This window comes from Paralichthys olivaceus, chromosome 11 (assembly GCF_024713975.1).
Source record: "Paralichthys olivaceus isolate ysfri-2021 chromosome 11, ASM2471397v2, whole genome shotgun sequence".
In the NCBI taxonomy this organism is placed as follows: domain Eukaryota; kingdom Metazoa; phylum Chordata; class Actinopteri; order Pleuronectiformes; family Paralichthyidae; genus Paralichthys; species Paralichthys olivaceus.
Genome location: NC_091103.1, coordinates 19965532 through 19987500, shown reverse-complemented (window position 1 = coordinate 19987500; position 21969 = coordinate 19965532). Strand labels below are relative to the sequence as shown.

Below are 21969 nucleotides of genomic sequence, written 5' to 3'. Positions count from 1 at the left end.
ACCTTCCCCCAATCAATCACTGAGGAACTTTCTGGAGTTGTTGTTATGAGTCCCGTTCTGTCCCGCGTAGCTCTTACTCCGAGGGAAGAAATCAGCACGGATCAGGCGGTAGAAATAAATCAGGATCATAATATTCATCACCATCATGCTGGCGAGAAAGTATCCACCGCGGTCCATCCAGGAGTAATTGTGCAAGATGTACCTGGTGAGGTACATTTGGGTGCCCAGGCGGAACACGATGTAGGTGAAGAGGTTGACGAATTTGTTGATGTGGTACATGGAGGTGGACTGAGCGCTGGACAGTTTCAGCATCAGCCTCAGGTGAAGCGTGACACTGTTCACCTCCACGAAGAGAGCAATGACGGCGCCGGCTACATACAGCTGAGTGTAGAGGGCGTACAGGAAACACCAGATCACCTGAGGAGGAGGGGAAGCACACAGAGAGAGGTGGAGGTGTTCATACAGGGAAGAATTCATAAGATTTCAGTTTGGATTCGGTGAAAGCTGCAGATCCAGGGTGTTTTTCATAATGCTCTCTAGTTGTTTTTCTTCTTTCCTGTACCTTGAAAAGCAATTTGTAATTTTGAAAAGTGCTACACGGTTTTAGGTGAATCAGTATTATCATATTATTTCAGTATCTGTACCGAGATTACAAATCCAACATATTCAAATACCTATACATAATTACTTCTGTTGAACAATTCAAAACTCTAAAATATTATGAGTGAAGACACAAGGTCTCATTGTTGTTAAGCTAATACTTACAAATGTTTTTGGAGAGTTACGAAACTGTTTCTCAGTGTGACACAGACACTGTCACAAAAAAGTACAAACTCAGAGATGCATCATTTTTCAAAGATACTGATGTTAGGCTGAGTTTGTGGTTTAAAGTATTTCACTTGAAATATATGAAATCTACTTACACAACACGTCAGACCCAGTGGAAAAACAAGATTTCTAATATTTGGGATGTTTTAGGGATTCAACCCTCAAAAAAAATATGTAAATGTGGGGTTTCTGTAGGTTTCACTGAGTTAAATGAAAGATTTTAAAGACGTCTGTTAGACAATTCTGAATGAAATTTAAGACCTAAGTCAGGTGTGATTGGTATGTAGGTTCCACGGAAATCCAGAAATAGGAAAACACAAGTCTGCCTGTTTGTCTCGTGCTGCAGTGACCCTGTGCTCGGTGTCATCTTCTACACTTACTGCATTCAGCTCAACTCAGGCGGCACAAACAGCCTGTGTCGTTTCTTTGATATACTCCTTCACTGGACTTGTTGTTCGGTGGCTACTCCATTAACGATCAAACATTATTCAATTGAAATCAACATGTACAACAAATCAATACTCCTTTATGTACAACGACACCATTTTTACTTTCTCTTTTTCCTTTTGTGAAACCTGTTCAGTTGTCATTGCTTTCCTTTTGTTGGCCTAAACAGTGACTGTGACACTGAACCAGAAATGCAACCTTGATGGAGTTTAAGGGAGAAAAAATGCATACCAGCGCATGATGGAGTAAGAATTCCCATGATCCTCTTCCATGTCCCGTCAAGATGATATCACCAGCGTCTTGCACAAAGTATCCTGAGGGGAAATGAAATGACTCATTAGCTGGTGACAGACTGGTGGAGAGATGACAAACATTCACTGTGTGTGTTCTTCTTGGTTTGATTTTTCCTTGATAGCATGTCAGCTAAAGGATTTAAGAAATATCCGCGGTTATTTCACTGTGAAGGCCTCATTTGCAGCAGGAATTCAAGAGGGGTTTTTGTGCCGCGGTGTCACTGCCTATGACGAGACACACCACTGTGTTAGAGAACATCTACATGAGCGTTGGCCATGGTCGGCCTCGGTGGAGCTCAGAGATGTTTGGTTGTTAGAGCAGATCTCCCAAGGTTTGCGTCTCTCCATGGCAACACAATGATGCACAGAAGACGGAACACCTCGATCACAACACAGAGGTGATTATTGCTGGTATCCAAGGTGACTGAGAGGGAAACACCTTCCCCCCCGACAAACTTAAGAGCAACTTCAGCAACAGACTCATCCGACCGCCCTGTTCACAGGAACGACACAGGAAGTCTTTCCTGCCTGGTGCTATCAGGATAAACAATCCATCTGCCTCTGCCAGATCTGTGGTGACTGAAGTGGACCCAACACAATCACAATCATTATTGCTATGCTATCACTGCGCATTATTATGAATATCCAGCATGTACACTGTTGTTATCTTTATTAAGATTATTATTAGCAGTAGCATCATTTCATCATCTATAGACTCTATCTATCTCATTTACTGCATTTACTGACCTGTTGAGACGCAGACGAGCAGGTAGGACAGCGGCGTGTGGTAGGAGTGGAGGTCCCTCAGTGTCTCTGGCCACATGAACACACTGGAGAGGGACACATGTTATGAATAGATGGGTCTGTATTGGCCTCACTCAGACATACATGGGCTCACCTCTGGAGATAAAAGCCTGACTAAGCAGAGACATTAATTTCAGGTGTTATGGCTTTTTTATCCCCTGACCAATAATTGACCTGTCTTTTATTAGTTGTAATTGTACTTTAGTGTGTTTAATTGTTCCTTTTAAATGCAACTTGTTTTCTATTCACCAATGTTTCGTCTATTTTTCCATCCTTTGTCTCAGTGTTTTTGCATTTAGCTTTGTCAGTTTTCATTGCTGTGTGACAAAAAGTTGGCACTCATTCTCTACGTCTCCTCCTTGTATAAACACCATAACAATGGATTGTTAATAAATGACCTATATTTATCCCTTATGTTACATGTAAAGCAGTGAACCCTTTCATGTTTGCTTGGAAAAATATCAAGCACAGACAACCTCCTTCAGAATATAAAAACATGCTAATTTAACTGTTGTCACATTTTAAATGCAGAGATAATTATGGAGGAGAGCTAGCAGTTGTCAAAATGACATTAGTCCCACTTTTTTATATTAACAGATGAGTCACATGCAAGGTCCCCACCCTGAAAAATTGTTTCTCATAATGCGTTTACAAGATTTCTTCAGCTAACAGGTTTTTCCAGTTGGAGTGTCTGCAGGCTGACGCTTGAGTAATCCAAACTTCTCTCAGTGTGAAGTTAAAAACATGTGCCTCCTCTGAGGGATTCAAGAGTGCAAACAGCAACAGCAGCCTCTGAGTGGCTCCTACATTTCAGTGACATTTCTCCCCCCTCTTAAAAAATGCCATTGTCTCCCCCTGTCCCTGACCCTGTCTGAACATGCCTTCTTCCCCTGGGTGCCACAGCCTGATACAGCTACACACACACACCCTACACATTAGCACACAGCATTTGGACTGTGAATAGACAATGGTGTCCCAGTGTGGATGGATGGGGACTTACCATGTCAGGGCCCATGTTCCGGTCAGCAGGGAGTGCACCATAGAGACAGAGAGGTTCCTCCACTTCCAGAAGCGGAAGTCATCCTGCCTCACCACCTTGGGCACAGGCAGTCTTTGCAGGAGTTGGTGGACCACCCTGAAAATCAGTGAGCTCACCAGCACTGAGGAGCCTGGGTGACTCTTCAGCACAGGAAGCAGGGCCTCCATCCTCCCCCCTCACACCCTCTCTCTCCGGGTGCTTGTTGCTTCTTTTCGTCCACTCCCTCTGTTGGCTTTTTCACGCTCCTGTCACCGTCTCCTAAGATAAACTCTGTCTAAGATGATGTGTTTTCCAGGACAGGGTCTTCAGAGAGAGGAGAAGCTACAGCAGCTGCAGGAGGATGACCCTGTGTTTTTGTTTAAAACGTTGTCTGAGGTTCTTTCCGAAGAGTTGTTGTTTTAGACCTGCCCTTTTTTCTCCTCACGTGTTCAGCCTGAAGAGGGAGGCTCGGAGGAGATTCCTGAGACAGCTCATTCCAATGCGACGCTGTTTTTCTCGCCTGTAACGTTACGTGGATGCGCGCTGTGTCCGCCTGTCTGAGTCGAATGAAGGAAGGAGTTGTGGAGAGGGAGTGGGGTGGGTGGTGCCGCTGCTGCTGCTCCTTGGAGCCACAACAAAACAAGGAGGGGCAGAGATTGCGATTACGCAAGGACAAAAAAATCACAAAGCACGACTGCTGAAACCTGATTTGTGGGTAAACATGTCGAAAACCACCTGTAGACAAATAGTCTCTTCAATGTTTTTGACATCAGCGCCATGCGCCAGAAGCGCCTGTTGCGCACTGTGCGTAAAAGCACCTTTTCTGGATTAAATGTATACGTAGGCTAAGAACGATAAAAAAAAAATACATATTTTGGAATTTAATAATCTTATCAATCAAGATGTGCTTCGTGTCTTTGGTCGTTTAAAAGATTCATAACTTTAACCCAAAAAACAAACAAAAAAAACCAATTCTAATACTTTAACTTTTATCTTTCCATTTTAATCCTTGTGAACTGAGGCTATGTTTAATGCTGCCATTCTGCTGTGTGGATATACACACTCATATGAATATATGTATATATATATATATATTTCAGTCATTTTAGTCGACGTTTTATTTAAGTTCCACACATGTCTCATAATGTGATGCCCCTCAGTTCCCAGGGGTTGTGTTTCACAGGGGCAGATGCTGTTCAATTCTGTTCCAATTATATTATAAATAAACCAGTTTCAGTTGCATTTAGAATGTAACTATCTCATCTCATGTAGTGCACAGACACGTGATTGGTAATCATCAAGTTTAATCTTAAACATTTTATCATGCGTTATCTTTTTTGTTAAATCATATCACCTTTATTAACTTGGGCTACTAGTTTGCAGTTAATGTTGTTGTTGTAAATAGAATTAACAAGATGATATGTATGGAGCATAAGGACCTAAATCTTAAGGCAGCCCAACAGCAACACCTTCCTTCCTCTGCCATAACTCTTTCCATGAACACAGCTCTCATTCCCTTCTGCTGGCCTCCCTGCAGCCTGCTGGGGAAAAAGGAAATGAGCCCCCAGAGCTAAGACCCTATATTACCTGCACGACACATGTCTGTGTGAAACCCCAGTACATGAAGAGTTTACTTGTGTTTAAGCCAGAAAATTACTTCAATTATTTTACTCATTATTATATAACATTTCTTAAATGCTATCTATATAAATTGTATTATATGTTATATGCACAAGCGCCTTTTGTACACAAGGAGCCTTAATTGGATGTGGGGGTAGATAGGTTGGTCTCTGATCCTCTGGTGGATTTCGATCCCTGGATTCCCTGAACGCAGTTTACCTCACAAAGGGTGTCTGTCGGAAAAATAAATTTGTGCCAAATGGCAGTGGCTGAAAGACATTGTTAACATTGCTCTCTCACATGTAAGATCCCAACATTTTAACAAAAGTTATATATCAAAGACACAGTTCCATCATCATTTTTTATTTAACTTTTTTAAAACACAAAAGGGCCTTGAATCAAACCAGAGAAGCCACCACACTGAAAGTTGATCAGAGTTAATACCGGACATACAGGAGTTCAATAGTCCCATTGTTTACTATCAGGTCATCTAGTTTTTCTATACCTGCTTGAGGAGTGTGACATGGAATCTGAAGCACTTCAGGTGTAAGACAAACACAAGTTTAACATATGAGCAACAGGTGATGGAGGAAAAGATGACATATGACATTATTAACTTACATTATATGAAATTATTACTGAGCCACATACAACACAGTCCTGACTTCCACCCCCAGGAAGTTTCACTACAATTCACACCTCAGGAACCATGAGTCACAGGGGGCGGGTGGGTCAACGACTCTCAAAGACCGACCCCAACGAAACAAACAGCAATGTGGATCCCACCTCTCAGGCGACCTCAATGACCCTACAAGTTAAATACCTGGGACTCCCAGCAGTCATCTAGAACTGAAGAGGCCTCTTGGATGAGAGGTGAAACATCTTCAAGAAATTCCACCTCGTCCAGTGGACCTGTTTTTAAGCACTTGGATACATAATAACTCTGGAAAGTAGTTTCGCTGGAGAGTCAAAGAATGGTGGTCGGCAGGCAGACTCAGCTGACTTTCTGTTATTGGTTGAGAGGCAATTTTTGTATTTACAGTGACTGGGGTGAGGAGTCTTCAGCTGCAACATGCAACTTCACCACTAAATACTGCACACAGAAACTTTAAATAGGATTCGCAATTTCCACATTCTTCCTGCAAACATGATCTTCCCACCTTATTTCCCAGTGTAAAAGCTCATGCATGATTACTAAATGATTATTTGACAGGAAGAAACAAAACAACCAAAACACTACTGGAAATCACAAAACAAACTCTAAAGAAAAGAAAAACCCCTCCACTTAGTTTATCCCAGTGATGTCATCCGTGACGTCACCAGGACCACACACACACACACACACACACACACACAAACAGGAAATGCCAGGCAACACCTTTTTTCAAACATTACCCAGCATGGTGGGCCTGAGCAGAGGAACACATGGTGAGTATAACAAAGCAACCAACACTTAAACAATGTTTTAGCCTGCAAGAAAAATAAAGAGGTAACTTAACTAACTGAGCAATGAGTGTTTACTTTAATCTACTTATTTACTTTGATGTACTGCGAAATATTGCTAACACAAACAAACCCATGATTATATGTGATGTTACTAAAGTAATGTTAAATTATAGTAAAATGAATATGTGTAATGTATACTGTAAGAAAAGAGATGAGATAAGATAAAACTGTATTGATCCACACATGGGGACATTAAGTTGTTACAGAAGCAGGCAGGTCAGAATGAGGTAGACAAGAGTATATGAATAAAAAAAGACATTTAAAAGGCAATAGAATAAAACCAAATGCTGAGTATGTTCTTTCTACACATCTTTTCACTGTAGTAGTCTGTATGAAATGTTGAAGGGAAAGTGCAGTGGCACGGGATGATTGTAAAAGCAAGTAAAAAACTGTTGATACATAAGAAAATAATGAAATAAATAATTAACAGTGATGTTGAATGTGAAAGATGTTCTCACCCACTTTGTCAAATACTCCCTAAAGTCAATGGAGGCCTGTGTGATACCATTGAATGAACCAATATCATCACTGAGCTCTATGATCGGGAGTTCGCTCACATGTGATGGATGTGATGTCACTCACCTCGGCAGGTTCAACCTGCTTTCACTACTATTCTGAATTTACATGAACAACAACCCCCACAGTGCATATTCAGACTCATGCTAACTCTAGCATAGCCTTAGTGATTGACATGTGTCAGATCATCATATTATATACATGGGTTCTATTGTGAATGGATGAGGAGCGGTGTTTCTGGTTATTAGTTTATAACCTCCAGGTACCAGATCTGAGCACAGTTGGATCCTGAACCAAAATACACATTCAACAGACAATTTATAATAAAACTGCAGAGGTCGTGATGAGGCCTATTATTGTGACCTTACTGAATAATCAAAGATCAGTTAACCAAAAATCAAACCAGATAGGTTCATGATCAAGTAGTCGTCGTTGTGTGAAATACTGAACTTGTGTCAACATGCTGGCAGACATATGAATATGGGAATCATGTGTATACCAGGACAAACCCAGTGCCTGTTCTGGTGATTTGCATTTTAAAAACCAGGTGAAGTTCCTCTGGACAGCTGAGGGCCGTACCTGTGCTCCTAGCATAATCCTGCAGCTCTGAGCCCAATACCTCATTTGTTCCAGCACTGATTTTTTTTTTGTATTCTCTAAGAGCTTGAAAGAAACTGAACAGAAAACAAGTCTGCCCTCTATCTGCGGGAGTACCTCCGCAAACATGTATAATGCAACACCAGCAGATGGCAGCAAAACCTGATGTGAAAAATTTCAGATTTGTCTTGCTTCATCAGAGCACTCATCATCTCCCTGCAGTTGAGATTAAGATGCTAGAAAGTTAATTGTGATAATAAGACTGATGAGATGACCAGGAAGAACTCAAGTTTACTTTGATCCAGCAATTTTTGTCTATTTTCGAGAATAAAAACAGCTGAATGTGTGATATAAGTGACTGGTAGTTGAGTTCTTTGGGGTCAATAAAAGTATACAACTTGGAGAATGAAAGATGAACCATATAATTAATCTATTTCTATCCACTGAGAACACTGCGCTCTGTAACAAAACACCCTGCGGTTCCAGAGAGAGAAATGTAACTTAATACCATGAATTATGTTTCCTGGTTGACTCTGTTGTGGTCTGAGAGAATGAAAGGTCTCTCTCATTGCGTTGTCACAGAGGGCTGTAATTCCTCACAGCTTCGGGTTTCCAAAGAAACACACCTCAGGATTTCTGTCAGCAAACACAAAAAGACCAAACAAAAGGTTTCACACTGTAGAGGCTGCTGAAGCTGCTGCACCGAGCCACAGCGAACTGAAGCCATTACTGTTGAGCTGCCCAGAGAGTCCCCCAGTATCTATCTACCCATCGATTAGAAATAATAATAATTACATTTAGTGAGTAAATATGAGCACAGAAAAGCAGTAACTATAAAGTTAACAGCACAAATTAGTTTAAAAAAAGACATTTCAATTCCAATACATACATACAGCAAATGCAAATATATACACACACAAATATGAATCTACATGCACTCGTCTTAGTAAGTTAAAACAACAACGCAAGAAAGCAGCTGGATACAACTTTAATCTTCAGTTAAGCTATTTATCATTTTTAACATGATCATATTGATTTTGATAAATATTTAAAGCAAAATTTAAATTTCAGACACATTACATTTTTATAGCAACTCAGCCCTTATAGATATATTATTAACGTCTGTGTTTGTTCTACATTTCATAATCTTCATGAAAGATATCCATATCTATATATATCAGATCTATATCTGCTTAAGACGAGAGCAGGAGGTGAAATACTGGGTGTGATGAAACAACCTCGCCCACGACTTCCTGTCGTGTGTGCTGAGAAATCTTTAAAGATAAATGGCAGAGAGGCTCATCCTCAGGCACAGCTGTTAACATGGGGTTTAGCATCAGTGTCACTGTTCCGCACGGTACATTCCCGGACTCTGACTGTCTCGTCGTAAAACAGATCTGCTGCTGACAGAAGTCTAGGCCAAATATGTCACTGAGCTGGTCTGAGGAGTGGCACGCAAACTGCAAGATTCCTTCAGGTGCTCCTGAGTTATTATATCCCAGAGAAAGAGCAAACCACTGTTTGTTGAGCCACCTATACTCGCCTGTCTCCCCCAAACAATCTTCATTTGCACAGAAAAGGTTCAATTACATGCAGATCACTGTTTGTGGTGATGTATCATTATTCCAGATTGATGATAATAGTGGAGGTATGTACTTCAGCACAACACAGAGCAGGCTTTGTCCCAGCACAAGGCGTTTATTATCCCCATTGAGGCAGAGAGGGGAAACGGTGCTCATGAAGGCTCCTTCCTGCTTATCTCAGACAAGGGGAAGGAGCTTCATAATCACCAGGCGTCTGGATGTAAGACTACACTCTCTGAAGTCCCAGCTCAAGACGCTGGACTGATCACATCTGTCTCACCGTTTCTCACTGTCTCCATTTCACTTTTCACTTTGGGTAAATAAGGTTTTTTTTTTTCTGGCATAAAAGTTAAAAAACACAGATAAATGAAAGTGATGAATATTAGACAGCACAAAATAAAAACTTTTTTATGCAGCAAGAAATCATCATACAACCCAAACATCAATGGTGAAAACATTACCTAATAATTTTTATTTTGTGGACTTATCACATGCTTCATTTTATATCTATCTATATTTTTTAAAACAAACTTTCGTTTTCCTTCTTTACCTCAACTGTAAAACAATGGGTAAATCTAAAAGCACTCAAACTGAGTTCATAGTAAACCAGTCCTCAGACATGTATTTAATCCCCACACGTCCTCAATGAATAACTTTTGGTGAATTGCATAGCAATTATATTGCATACATGTAAAATAAACAGAGGGAATTTTGGTTTTCCAGGATCCATTAAATATGAATTTCCACAAGCACAAGAAATGGCCAGTTTGCATTGCTTATAGTCTGCTAAATATATTTGTAATTTTGATGCCAGCTTATGTCCATACATCCACATTGTGGATTAGGATATTGTTGACCAGCTGTGGTCTGCTGTTATAAACACTTAATAGTATGTGTATTTTAATGGTTTTATATGAGTTCATTATTTGTGTACATGTATACTTTAGTTTGCAAACTCACATGCCTCATATTGCACCTTGAGGGGTGAATACAGTAAATTGTAAACTTGAGTGTTCTCTCAGTGACACCAAATCAATGTGTCATCCTCTGAAAATTGCCTATAATCCATTAACTGTAAATGTTTTGTTCTTTTTTTACATCAGAATCACAATCAGAAATACTTTATTAATCCCTGTAGGGAAATTCAAATTTACACTGTATAGTTTATTTTTTATACAGTTTATATGTTTTCATATTTTTTTATTTTCCTTACACTTAAGCATCATTATTCTTACATGTTACTTATTGTTTCTTACTGATGCCTATTTTTGACTCTTGCTGCTGTAATATTTCAAAATTCCCCACTGTGGGCTTTTTTAAATCTTATCTTACCGTGAGCAAAATTATTCGTTCATTATTAATCTAAAATCTTGATAGAAAATGTATGACATTATATCTTTCTAATTGGCTGACCCTTAGAGATATATCAAAGTAAAAAAATGCCAGAACTTCATTGACATAATTAGTACTGTTCCAGTGTTCTATAAGAGTAACTTTAAAATGCGGTCAATAATATAAATGTTGTAATATATTCAGTAATAATGACATCTGCAGAGGTTTCAGACTGTGTGGATTCAACACCTATTGAAAATGTTGTGAAGGAGGGAGCAGAGTTTGCTCTTCGCCTTTGTCCCTCGCGGCTCGCTGTAGTTGTGAGGTTGCCTGGAGACGGCGGAAACGTGTGGCAGCGGCGGCGGCGATGGAGAAGTACGAGAAGATCAAAGTTGTGGGAAGAGGAGCTTTCGGGTAAACTCTCAGTTCATGTACACACCTCAGCTGTTGAGCGTCACAAACACACGTCTGTCTAAAACACGGCGATGTTAGCAGTCAGCTAACAAAGCTAACAAACCAGCAAGGCCTCAGTGTTCCTCCCAACAACGCGTCAGATGTGCAGCGTCTTCTCAAAACACCAGAAACATGACCGAGGTGTATTAAACTGTGCGACTCTACCTGACAAGCATGTGTGTGTGTGCGACTACTGCCTCGTGTACATCATGTACTGATACTCTATGCATGACTCGTCATTGATACCAGATTCTTGGGCTCCAGGTTTTGGAAAATTCGTCTCTTCCTTGAAAGTTTGGTGTTTGTATCTAATGAATCTGTAAAACATCTGTATAAAGACCATTTGACCACTTCTGCTAAAATGCTGCAGAACATCTGAACCAAACTCCATTAGAAAAACTGCTTATTTAACATTTACAGGTACAGTTGACTGACTAGCTTTGACTCATGTCTGAAAGGAAACTATAAACTCCCCAAAGAGCATTAATTAATACTGACACATTAGAAACATTCAGTTCTTACTAATAGTTACCATCTAATTGCATTATTGCTGAGGAGAAAAACACACCCATGCTATTACCAAAGCATTTAATTTCACAAAAGAAAACTGAACTGTAACTGTAATGAAAAGGCTCTATAACATTTTTTAACACTGTACGTCTACATTTGATCTATTGTAAGTCAAGAGCAAGTCAAACTCTATGTACAAGTTGTTTAATGGTAAATATCTATACCACGATGAGCCTGCATCTACATTGTAAAAGTTATTCAGCAGTTTTTCAGAACCTGGCTACTTTAAAAGTTGTTCCCATTAGTGGCTCATAACTAATCATTTACACCAGAAGTACATTAAGGAATTAATTGTGCCTTGTCAGAAAGATGTACAAGTTTAAATATATTTTAGTTAGGCGCGTTATAAGCTGCAGTAAAGCTTTATTATTATAACTGTATTTTGTATGAGTAAGGTATTAATAAAGCACTGAGCAGTTTAGTATAAAGTGGGTCTGGTGGATGAAAATAAGACTGTGGGAAACAAGGGAGAAACAACTGGCTATATGAGAGATCAATCATAACATAAGTTTGTTTGTGAATACACAAAAGGTGTTAATCTATTCAAAGTTGAAAAAAGGAGGACAGTATAACAGTTCTTATGCTATTATAATATTTATTAAACTTGTTTGTCAAACTTGTATCAATACTCTGTCACACTGGCACAAAAGATCTTAACCACAAATCTGCATCTTACTCTTCTTCATTTTCCTCCTGTCAGGATCGTTCACCTGTGCCGCAGGCGCGGCGACGGAGCCTTTGTCATCCTGAAGGAAATCCCAGTGGAGCAGATGTCACGAGACGAACGTCTGGCAGCTCAGAACGAGTGTCAGGTGCTGAAACTGCTTCACCACCCAAATATCATCGAGTACTATGAGAACTTCCTGGAAGACAAGGCCCTCATGATAGCCATGGAGTATGCACCAGGTAAGTTTACTGTAATATCTTCTTACATGACCCCCTTTTGTTCATTGTGCAGCAAATCATGTTTCCCATGGTTTAGTGCTGTAGGGCGTCCATACCATTTTTCATCTTCCCATGTCAGGCCTGGGAAGACTACATGATAACACCTAAAAGTCAGTGTGGAGGTATTTCGAGGGATAATCGCTCAAGTTTCAGGTTTCATTTGAAGGTAAATGCAAGAGAAAATTCTGAAGCAAGACACCAAGACCCAGCATAGACTCCAGCCAAGACACATTAAGGTTTTCTGTTCAGGTTTAAGATCTTAATTTAACCCTAGGTTCTGGACGTGTTTCCACATTATATTTTCTATAAAGACACATATATGAAAATTCATTGGGCTAGATGATCTCCTGTGGTTTCTCTTCCCCTCTTATGTTGGCTGTTCCCTTTGCCTGTTAAAACAATTGCTTATTGGCTTTGATATCATAATGTTGACCCAGTAGCCCAATCAGTCTGAGTTAGTTTGCTTTCAATGGACAGATATTTTTTTACAGTCAACCGTTTTCTCAATGTTTTCTTCATGCAGGTGGGACTTTGGCTGATTACATACAGAAGCGCTGTAACTCTCTGCTGGACGAGGACACGATCCTTCACTTCTTTGTGCAGATCTTACTAGCCTTGTATCACGTCCACAACAAACTCATCCTGCACAGGGACCTCAAGACGCAGAATATTCTTCTCGACAAGCACCAGATGATCGTCAAAATCGGAGACTTTGGCATCTCCAAAATCCTCGTCAGCAAAAGCAAAGCGTACACGGTGAGCTGATTTCTTTGCTTTGGACATATCCTCTTATGTTGAATCCATACACATGCATGATTGATTGTGTCCTTTCTTTTTTCCAATGCAGGTTGTTGGGACCCCATGCTACATCTCTCCAGAACTGTGTGAAGGGAAACCGTATAACCAGAAGAGTGACATCTGGGCTCTGGGCTGCGTGCTGTATGAGCTTGCGAGCCTTAAGAGAGCCTTTGAGGCCGCTGTACTGAAAATCTTTTCTTTACAAAAATCTCTAACCTATGTTGATGTTTCTAACAATACTATGTGTGATAGTAGTTTTTCCTTTATTCACTGTCTGATACATAAAATATCGCTCTGTGCAAAGGCAATGAAACCATGGTAGCAAACATCATCTTCGCTGCCTTCACCAAGAGAGAATGATACTTATAACATCTCAGAATATTCAAAATTAGCCTGAGGAATCTGCTTCACACTGGAGCAACAGGAGGTCTTTATGTTGCCCAATGTTTAAGTGTGAGGCAGATTCCTCAAGCTTTTGATTTTAACACAAATAATAATAATACAATAATTTAATCAACTCTTTTGCTTTAACTCCTGTTCCAAATTCCACAGTCTTATTCCTTGAGGAGGGACTTTCGGGGAAGGGTTTGGAGCTTTTTCACATATTTCTAATGAATTTTTAAAACTTACTTGTGCTCTTTCATTTTGCCTTCCAGAATCTACCCGCCCTCGTTCTGAAGATCATGAGCGGCACATTCGCTCCAATTTCAGACAGGTACAGCCCAGAACTGCGACAGCTCATCCTCAACATGCTCAATCTGGATCCATCCAAACGTCCTCAGCTCAATGAAATAATGGCTCTCCCCATATGCATCAGGCCCCTGCTTAATCTATACACAGATATAGGCAACGTCAAAATGCGCAGGTGGGATCCTAATGCAGAGCTGATGAGAATTAGATAGAGATTTTAAGGAGACATGCGTTTTAGATATTTTTTGTCATGAGTTCTTTCTTAAAAATCACCTCCTGGATTTTTTCAGGATCGAGAAACCACTGTCAACTGTGCAAACCTGTTCTCAAGGCAGAGCAGGAGGCAGAGTTCCCACCAACAGGTCCAGAGGTAATGCACACAATATCTGACTGTCAGAACTATCTGTACCAAACTGAGGGCAGTATTTAAATCACTGTTATTTCCTGGGTTGAAACAGATGGATCATTCGGTTTAGGATCAGGGAAGGTGCACTCCCTCCCCCTATCCTCGGTGTACACGTGGGGAAGTGGCATCTCAACGCCGCTACGCCTGCCAATGCTCAACACCGAGGTGCTTCAGGTGTCTCTGGGCCGCACTCAGAAAATGGGGGTCACCAAGTCAGGCCGTCTGATCACATGGGAGGTCTGTGTAAACGACACAAATGTTTTTATACATTTTAACCTTGCTTCAATTTAGTTCATTATTAAGGCAAAAATAGTGTGTTCTTAACCAGTCTAATTTAAAGTAATCCTTGACATCATATAGTCCTGTTCAACATCACTGTAAAGTACAACATTAAACATCAATATATCGTTGAATTAAAACCCATGTGACAGTGCAAATAAAAGCAAAACATTTTCTTCTCTATAGAGGTAGAAGTTATGGTTAAAGCTATCATCCTATATTGCAGACCTAGATCCGAGATTAGATTTTGCAGGTGTAAAGTGGCAACTGGTTGTATTTCTACAGCAGCTACAATGCAGTACCTCATCTGTTCAGATGTTAAAAATATCATTGGTAAAAATCTGCTTTTGGTGTCAGCCCCTCAGAGAGCTTCTGTGTAAACTCAAGATCCCATCACAGAGAAAAATCGGTGTTGAAGAAGCAGAAATAGAAACTTCAGTTGCTTCAATAGCTCACGTGCAAACGGTCTAAAACCAAACCAAGCAACATGCCATTTTCCATTTTCTGGATTATATAAAAGTGTAGGAAAATTACAGAAATCAGTTACAGATACTGAGATAAATAGGGCAGGTTGGGGAATATTGGTGTCTTCTGATAAAATAACTGCTGGGAGGCAATGAACATCACATCACGTTTAATCATCCACCAGCGGGTGGATTTTCCCTTGTTGTTTCCCTGCTGAAACATGTTTAGTTTCTGACAGAAAAGGCTAATTATCTGTCTGCACACAAACAACTAATAACCACAATTTGTTGCAGGCTCCGTCAGTGGGATCTGGTGAGGCCAGTCTGCCCGGTGTTGTGGAGCAGATGCAGCCTCAGTTCATCTCTCGCTTCCTCGAGGGTCAGTCTGGAGTCACCATCAAGTCTGTGTCCTGTGGCGATCTCTTTACCACCTGCATGACAGGTTGGTGGGCCGTTAATGTTTGGACAGAAATCAGAGAGATGTGCCTAGAAATGTCAAAGTACAATTATCTTGGGCTCAAACTGTGGTGCCCTGTTAGTGTTTTGTGTGTTTTAGAAAGCTGCTTTCAGTATATCCATCATCACAAAGCAGAAAACACAGGATTAAAGACCTCCCCCCCCCCCCCAGCTCATTTGCCTCTCATCGCTTTTCAATGTAGTGATGCAGATTAGCATTTCTAAAATAGGGATTAGAGGTATTCTGTTGGTCCACCCATGAATACACCTACACTCATCAACAAATAATTCCTCTAATCCCTTCTCTTTATTTTCAATTTGCAGACAGGGGAATCGTTATGACGTTTGGAAGCGGGAGTAATGGCTGTCTAGGACACGGTAACTTCAATGATGTAACACAGGTACATGTTCACACGGATTCACTCTTACTCAGTTAGCAGTGTATTACTTACACTAAAACTAAACTTTAAAAAATCATTTATATACAATAAAATGTCTTTTCTCTCTCTGATTTTGTTCTCAGCCCAAGATAGTCGAGGCCCTTCTCGGCTATGAGCTGGTTCAGGTGTCATGTGGCGCTTCCCACGTTCTCGCCGTGACCAATGAAAGAGAAGTATTTGCCTGGGGAAGAGGAGACAATGGTATCGTAAATTAACTGGTTATTTTAGAATCCGCTCTGTCTATCTTTTCAACGTTTGTTTGCATATTTGACTGATATACGACAGCAGCTCATCAGCACACAACATATTGTTGCGTCTCACTCTATCTGGAAGGTCGCCTGGGGCTCGGCACCCAAGACACCCACAACTCTCCACAGCAGGTGTGTTTACCTGTGGAATTTGAGGCCCAGAGGGTTGTGTGTGGAGTCGACTGTTCCATGATTATCAGCACCCAACACAAGATTATGGCATGTGGAAGCAACAGGTAATTATTCTATTGATCATCACAAGTACTGATCATTAGTCTCAGTGAACACTGACCGTGGAGCTCATGATCAGCAGTGAAACATCTACAACATTCAATAAGACAATACCTGTCATCTGCCCCCTGTATGAACTCTTTCTTGTGCCTGTGGGTGGTGGTAGATTAAAGGTGCAGAGAGTTTCCTGGTTCACAACCTGTGAGACAACATTCCCCCAAAATGACAAATGCTCATTAATCCCTCCCTGTCACAGAAACTCAGGACAGGACATCGGTCTATTTGTAAGAAGTCCAAATTCAAAAACTGCAACTCAGCAGCTTCCGGCAGCAAAAAAGAAAACAGGGATAATATTAAAGGGTCTTTTCACAAACATATGTTTATATACATTCAAAACTTTGCGCCAACATTTAACTGCCTCAGCTAAAAAAGATTTTGTTGTTTTGTTGTGGTCAGGTTCAATAAGCTCGGGTTGGATAAGATAACAGCCGGAGACGAACCAAATCCCTCAAGTCAAGTGGAAGAAGTTAATTCGTACACTCCTGTCCAGTCAGCCCCTATCAACTCTGAGAGGATCATTTGCATTGACATTGGAACGGCCCACTCCGTTGCTGTCACAGGTAAGGAAGTTATTAATGTCGTTTATGAAATCATTACTTAAAACACATTTTCAAAGCAGATTCTTTGGCGGTTATACTTTTCTGTGTAATTTCCTCCATGATGGTGCAAAACAGGAGAAGGTCCCAGTTTCATCCAGCACCAGCCAAACTAGTTTTTTAGGTTGTTGCAGCAGCCCATTTTCTTTTACAAACAATGTTTCAGCCCTCTCGTTTAAGACTCACACTTCTCCTCCAGACAGGGGTCAGTGTTTTACCTTTGGCAGTAACCAGCACGGCCAGATGGGCTGCAGCTCCCGTCGTACCAGCCGTGTGCCCTACCTGGTACCCGGCCTGCAGGGTATCGCCATGGCTGCCTGCGGAGACGCTTTCACCTTAGCTATAGGATCTGGTGAGTAGAGTGGACAATGTGTGATTTTTTTTTTACCTTCTCTTTCGTTAAGGTCCTGCACACGTCCACAGGTGACCTCTGCTCAGCATGACGATGGACTGCGACATATTTGAGGTCACCAGATCACTTGAACTGATAAGATAAAGGTGTGAAGTGTCAGGTGCAACTATGCTAACAAAAGAGTCTAAGACATCAGTCAAGCACAGTCTTTACACACCCACACGCAGACTTAATGCTGCAGTCAGACCAAAATCCAGCAGATAAAATAGACTTTCATGGTAAGACCAAGAACAAAGAGGAAAGGAAATAGCTGGCTTAGGATTGGCTGCAGTCCACAAAGTTGTAAACCAAGTAGAGTTTTATCAAAATCTGTGTTACTGTCACTGCTGCCAAACTGGTTCAACTGCTCTGCCACTTTGTTTCGCAGTACAGTTATAAAACAGCCATTACAGCACCATACCCATTAGATTTGGATTTAATTACATTGATTAACTGTTGGTTTGGAGTTCTGACATTTACCTAATATTAAGAACCAGGTTCTATCATCATTTATCAGAGCTTTCATCAAAATCAAACTTTCCCATTTGGAATTATGATTTGGAATTTGACACGAGCACCATATAAAAGTCTCACACTACAAATTACATGAACTACAGAGTTAGAGGAGAAGTCAGGTTAAATCACCCGGATGGACATTCCAGATGTGTGGAGGCTCTTAAACTCTTGTGTTTTGTTGTCACTGCTTGCTGAGTTTCATGAAAACTATGACATTTTAACTTAAAAGCATATCATACATATAGAGATATAATGTCTGATAGATAAACCTAAAGGAAAAACATGTTCTAAAAGCAGATGATGAGACTTCAAACCATAAAATAAAGCAAAAGAAACATTTTCAGTATTTTCAGTCAGTGTTAATCCCTCAGTCAAAAAGTTGTTTGGAGCCGTGTGTAAACACATCATCTCTGCTCTGAGTGGAGACAACATTTCTCAGATATCTGTGGTTTTAGATCCTTGGGATGAAAACAGCATTTACAGCATTTTATGTGACCACACGACAGGAATCTAACTTAAAAACATAGTCACTGTGATGGAAAACCTCTGCACGTTTATTTTCATGTCAGACAGATTTGATAGATTAAAACTAATGGTTAGGTGAAAGATGTTTTGTTGGAAAATGGTTAGCAGTCATGTAAACTATACAGTGGTTTCAGCTAATGGCCCAAAAATACAAAACCGTTGGTACGGTCCCCTAAACATGTGGGTTAACAACATGTGTGTGTGTCTGTGTGTGTGTGCGCACATGCATGTATGTGTGCACTCGTGCGTCTCTAAATGTGTGTTCTGTTCTTAAAGCTTGGGGCGACATAGTAAAAATGACGTATTGTGCCAGTTCTCGGTTCCCTGGGGAGAAATCCGGCGGTGCCAGCCATGGCTGTCGGTTCTCTTTGTTATTGAAAGGCTTTGTTCAGCTTTCTACAGATTGAGCCATTATGCTGCCACTGCAGGAGAGACAGAGTCATCAGTTAAAGATTTGTGTGGATTAATGTGAAGAAACAGCAAACAGCTCCTTGTTCCCCTGATTTTTTTTCTTTTTTTCACAGAAGGGGAGGTGTACACCTGGGGAAAGGGGGCCCGTGGCCGCCTAGGCAGAAAAGAGGAGGATTCTGGGATACCGAAGGCGGTGCAGCTTGACGAAAGTCACCCGTTCATGGTGACATCAGTGGCTTGTTGTCATGGCAACACTCTGCTGGCAGTGAAACGTAATATTTTGCTTATTACTCTTTGTTAACAAACACTGGGACGTGTCGGGATGTGGTGAAATCTGACAGGGAGAATATTAATCCTCTCAGAAATGTTCTTCTGAACTGTGAATTTTAGTGAAACTAAAAACATGATGACAGCTCTTTTTCACAGTCTTTACATCTGAAAGCATATATACATAAGCCATAATGAAACTTGTTTGGTCTAGTTTAGCATCGATGATATTGATTTTAGACTGAGCTGAATCATGTGGCCACGTACCTCTTACGATGGACGCCAGAGTCTGTGCAAAAGCCAGAGATCCTGACGTGAACTGAAAAGCAGTGAAGGTGGGATTAAATCATGACTCTATAGTCCAAATTGAAAAAAGCTGCAGATTTAGGGAAGATTAAACTGCAGCACAATTTAATAAGAAACAGAGATGTTGGTAATCCTTGCTGCAGGCTACAGGGCGGCTCTTTGAATGCTTCCTGTGACTTCAACCATGAGACAATGGAGACCTGTACCAACTAACACTGAAGATGCACTAATGGAAGTCTTTCAAAGGGTCTAATTGATAACTGGCTGTTAATGCTATCAGTAATGGAACAGTTCATTTTCATCTATTTAAATCAGTTACATCCACACTCAACTGAATGTGTTACATCAAGGAGAATGAAGACATAAAACTCAGAATGTCAAATCCATAGAGACATTAAGAAAATGACACAACTTTAGTTATTAAAAATACATTTGAAGAAATATATCTAAGGCCTTAAAACTTGGGTCTTGTCAATATCCGTTCATTCCTATTTATCCAATCACAAAACTCATGCATGATGATGAACACTGACAAATAATGATCAAAATAGGTGCGAATCAATGGTTTTGTGTCAATCAACCAGTAGATTAATTGCTGCCTCTTGTTACAGCTTTGCTCGAGGATCCTGTCCCGAGATGATTTTGTCCCGAAAAAGAACCCACTCAGCGGCCATCCCGAAGCCCGGTGGTGGTGTGAGAGGGCGACTTCCTTCTTGGAGGCCCAGCTGCAGTTCCGTTGAAAGATGGCTTTTCACACTGCAGCTGTGGCCTCAGGTTTTCACTTGGTCTTTCTCCTCTATATCTATGCTTTCTTCAGGGATGAGTGTTTGTGCCTCATTCTGTGTCTCCCATGGAGCAAAGGTCACAACCTGACTGTATCACACAAACAGGTTGGATAAAGAGAGGTTGTAACCCTGTGACTGAAGCTGGACTGCAGGAAGTCATTAGGCCGCCTTCATGTGGTGAACTATTGTCTTCTCTCACGTGCAGCGTGAGGATGATAAAACATGAAACTGCAGTAAACAGGTTTGAGCTCTCTTAAGTAACTGGTGAATGTGATGACACAAAGCACAGAGAAGAAAAGAAAGAAGCCACTTGAGAGTTCATCAGTCAAATGAACGCATTCATCTGCATCACGTCCTCAGTGGTCACATTGTGCTTTATTGGATTAACCCTCACATGCATTTGTAACCCAGTGTTCGGACCAGATAACGACCTGTTGTTCAGGGTTACACAGTAAATAGATTTCATGGAGTTAAAGAGACTGACCCCACTCCTTCGACCACTCACTCACTTCTCCCTTATTCTATAGTTTAAAGTAAAATCAGATATCAGACATTGTGAATATCTACATTTCAGGGGATTATGTCTGGACACACACAGAATATGATGAACAGTAGATATAGTGCAATATACACTAAATAGGGAATGATATTTTAAATGAGATATATGATTTTGTAATGTATTTTTATTTCTAATCTAAATCTGCCATTTTAAGCTGCCAAATAAATACAGTGTATTAAAATTACAATATTTACCTCTGAAATATAGTAGAGTGAAAGTATTCAATACCATACAATGAAAATACTCAAGTTAAGTCCAAATACCTCAAGATTGTATGTAGTTAGAGTATTTACCACCATTGGTGCCTTGGAGGGAAATCTTTGTAGCAAGTTAAGCAGTTTTCTAGTGTAGAAAAGAAAAACTGATCTTCTCTAGTTAAATTGGAAAATCTTATTTTTTTACAGTACAAAGAGGAAAAACCCTGTGGTAATGCTGGTGTTTGTAATATGTTTGTTTATTAGAGTATGTTACATTAAAGAATGGTTTCACTGTGGATGAGCCTTAAATTATTGACGCTGAGGTTTTCAGAAATAGAGAAATGATTACACCTTTCTTATTATTTTCAGACCAAAACATGCTGAAATAAATATTGAGGTACAAGTGGATAGGAAATGTCTTTATCTAAACGGAGAGGTTTGATCTTTAAATAAAACATCATCACTTTAAAATCATAAGATAAAAATCAACATCAAACCAAATATAAACCACAGTTTCTCAGTGAGTCTGAATATACCTTTGATTTACACTGCCCCCACAGTCTTACATTAATCACCTGAGTCATTATGTATGTTCCTTTATAATTTCATAACAGATTAATGAACAGATGCTGCGACTGTTGTAATTATTGTAATATATTCAGTTAATATGTATTGAATTAATGTACATTTTAATCTATATATTTATAACGATTCTTATATAATTTTTTGAACTGTAATCACACTTTTAATTTAAGATGCATTCAAATCTTTTATGAAGACATGGGCCATTTACTGTTGTCTTGTGTGATGATGTAATGATGATGTAATCTGG

At 40.2% G+C, this 21969-nt stretch overlaps 2 protein-coding genes across 2 annotated transcripts in view; one reads left to right on the top strand and one right to left on the bottom strand.

Moving 5' to 3' along the window:
• The window catches only part of tlcd1 (TLC domain containing 1), a 6136-nt gene extending 2141 nt beyond the window's left edge, over positions 1 to 3995 (bottom strand). Inside the window, exons 1-4 of the mRNA XM_020088540.2 lie at positions 3373 to 3995; positions 2316 to 2398; positions 1507 to 1589; positions 1 to 417 (exon numbers count right to left, since the gene is read on the bottom strand). The exon at positions 1 to 417 is cut by the window's left edge and continues 2141 nt beyond it. Of these exons, the coding sequence (XP_019944099.1) occupies positions 13 to 417; positions 1507 to 1589; positions 2316 to 2398; positions 3373 to 3578 (777 nt within the window). The 5' untranslated portion in view covers positions 3579 to 3995 and the 3' untranslated portion in view covers positions 1 to 12. The remainder of the gene's footprint in view (positions 418 to 1506; positions 1590 to 2315; positions 2399 to 3372) is intronic.
• Positions 3996 to 10816: 6821 nt separating this feature from the next.
• nek8 (NIMA-related kinase 8) lies at positions 10817 to 21433 on the top strand. Its single transcript, XM_020087942.2, has 15 exons — positions 10817 to 10958; positions 12268 to 12473; positions 13036 to 13268; positions 13360 to 13491; positions 13967 to 14175; positions 14291 to 14370; positions 14459 to 14643; positions 15444 to 15591; positions 15930 to 16006; positions 16129 to 16246; positions 16379 to 16529; positions 16981 to 17144; positions 17380 to 17532; positions 19137 to 19295; positions 20208 to 21433. Exons 1-15 carry the CDS (start codon positions 10912 to 10914, stop codon positions 20234 to 20236), a joined length of 2091 nt encoding a protein of 696 aa, XP_019943501.1. The 5' UTR covers positions 10817 to 10911; the 3' UTR covers positions 20237 to 21433.
• The last annotated feature ends 536 nt before the right edge of the window (positions 21434 to 21969 follow it).

Coding starts and splice junctions, on each gene's coding strand:
- nek8 (XM_020087942.2), top strand. CDS start 10,912: ATGGAGAAGTACGAGAAGATCAAAGTTGTGGGAAGAGGAGCTTTCGG. Junction 15,592..15,929: donor CTTTACCACCTGCATGACAG/GTTGGTGGGCCG, acceptor TTCAATTTGCAG/ACAGGGGAATCGTTATGACG. Junction 17,145..17,379: donor CCACTCCGTTGCTGTCACAG/GTAAGGAAGTTA, acceptor CTTCTCCTCCAG/ACAGGGGTCAGTGTTTTACC.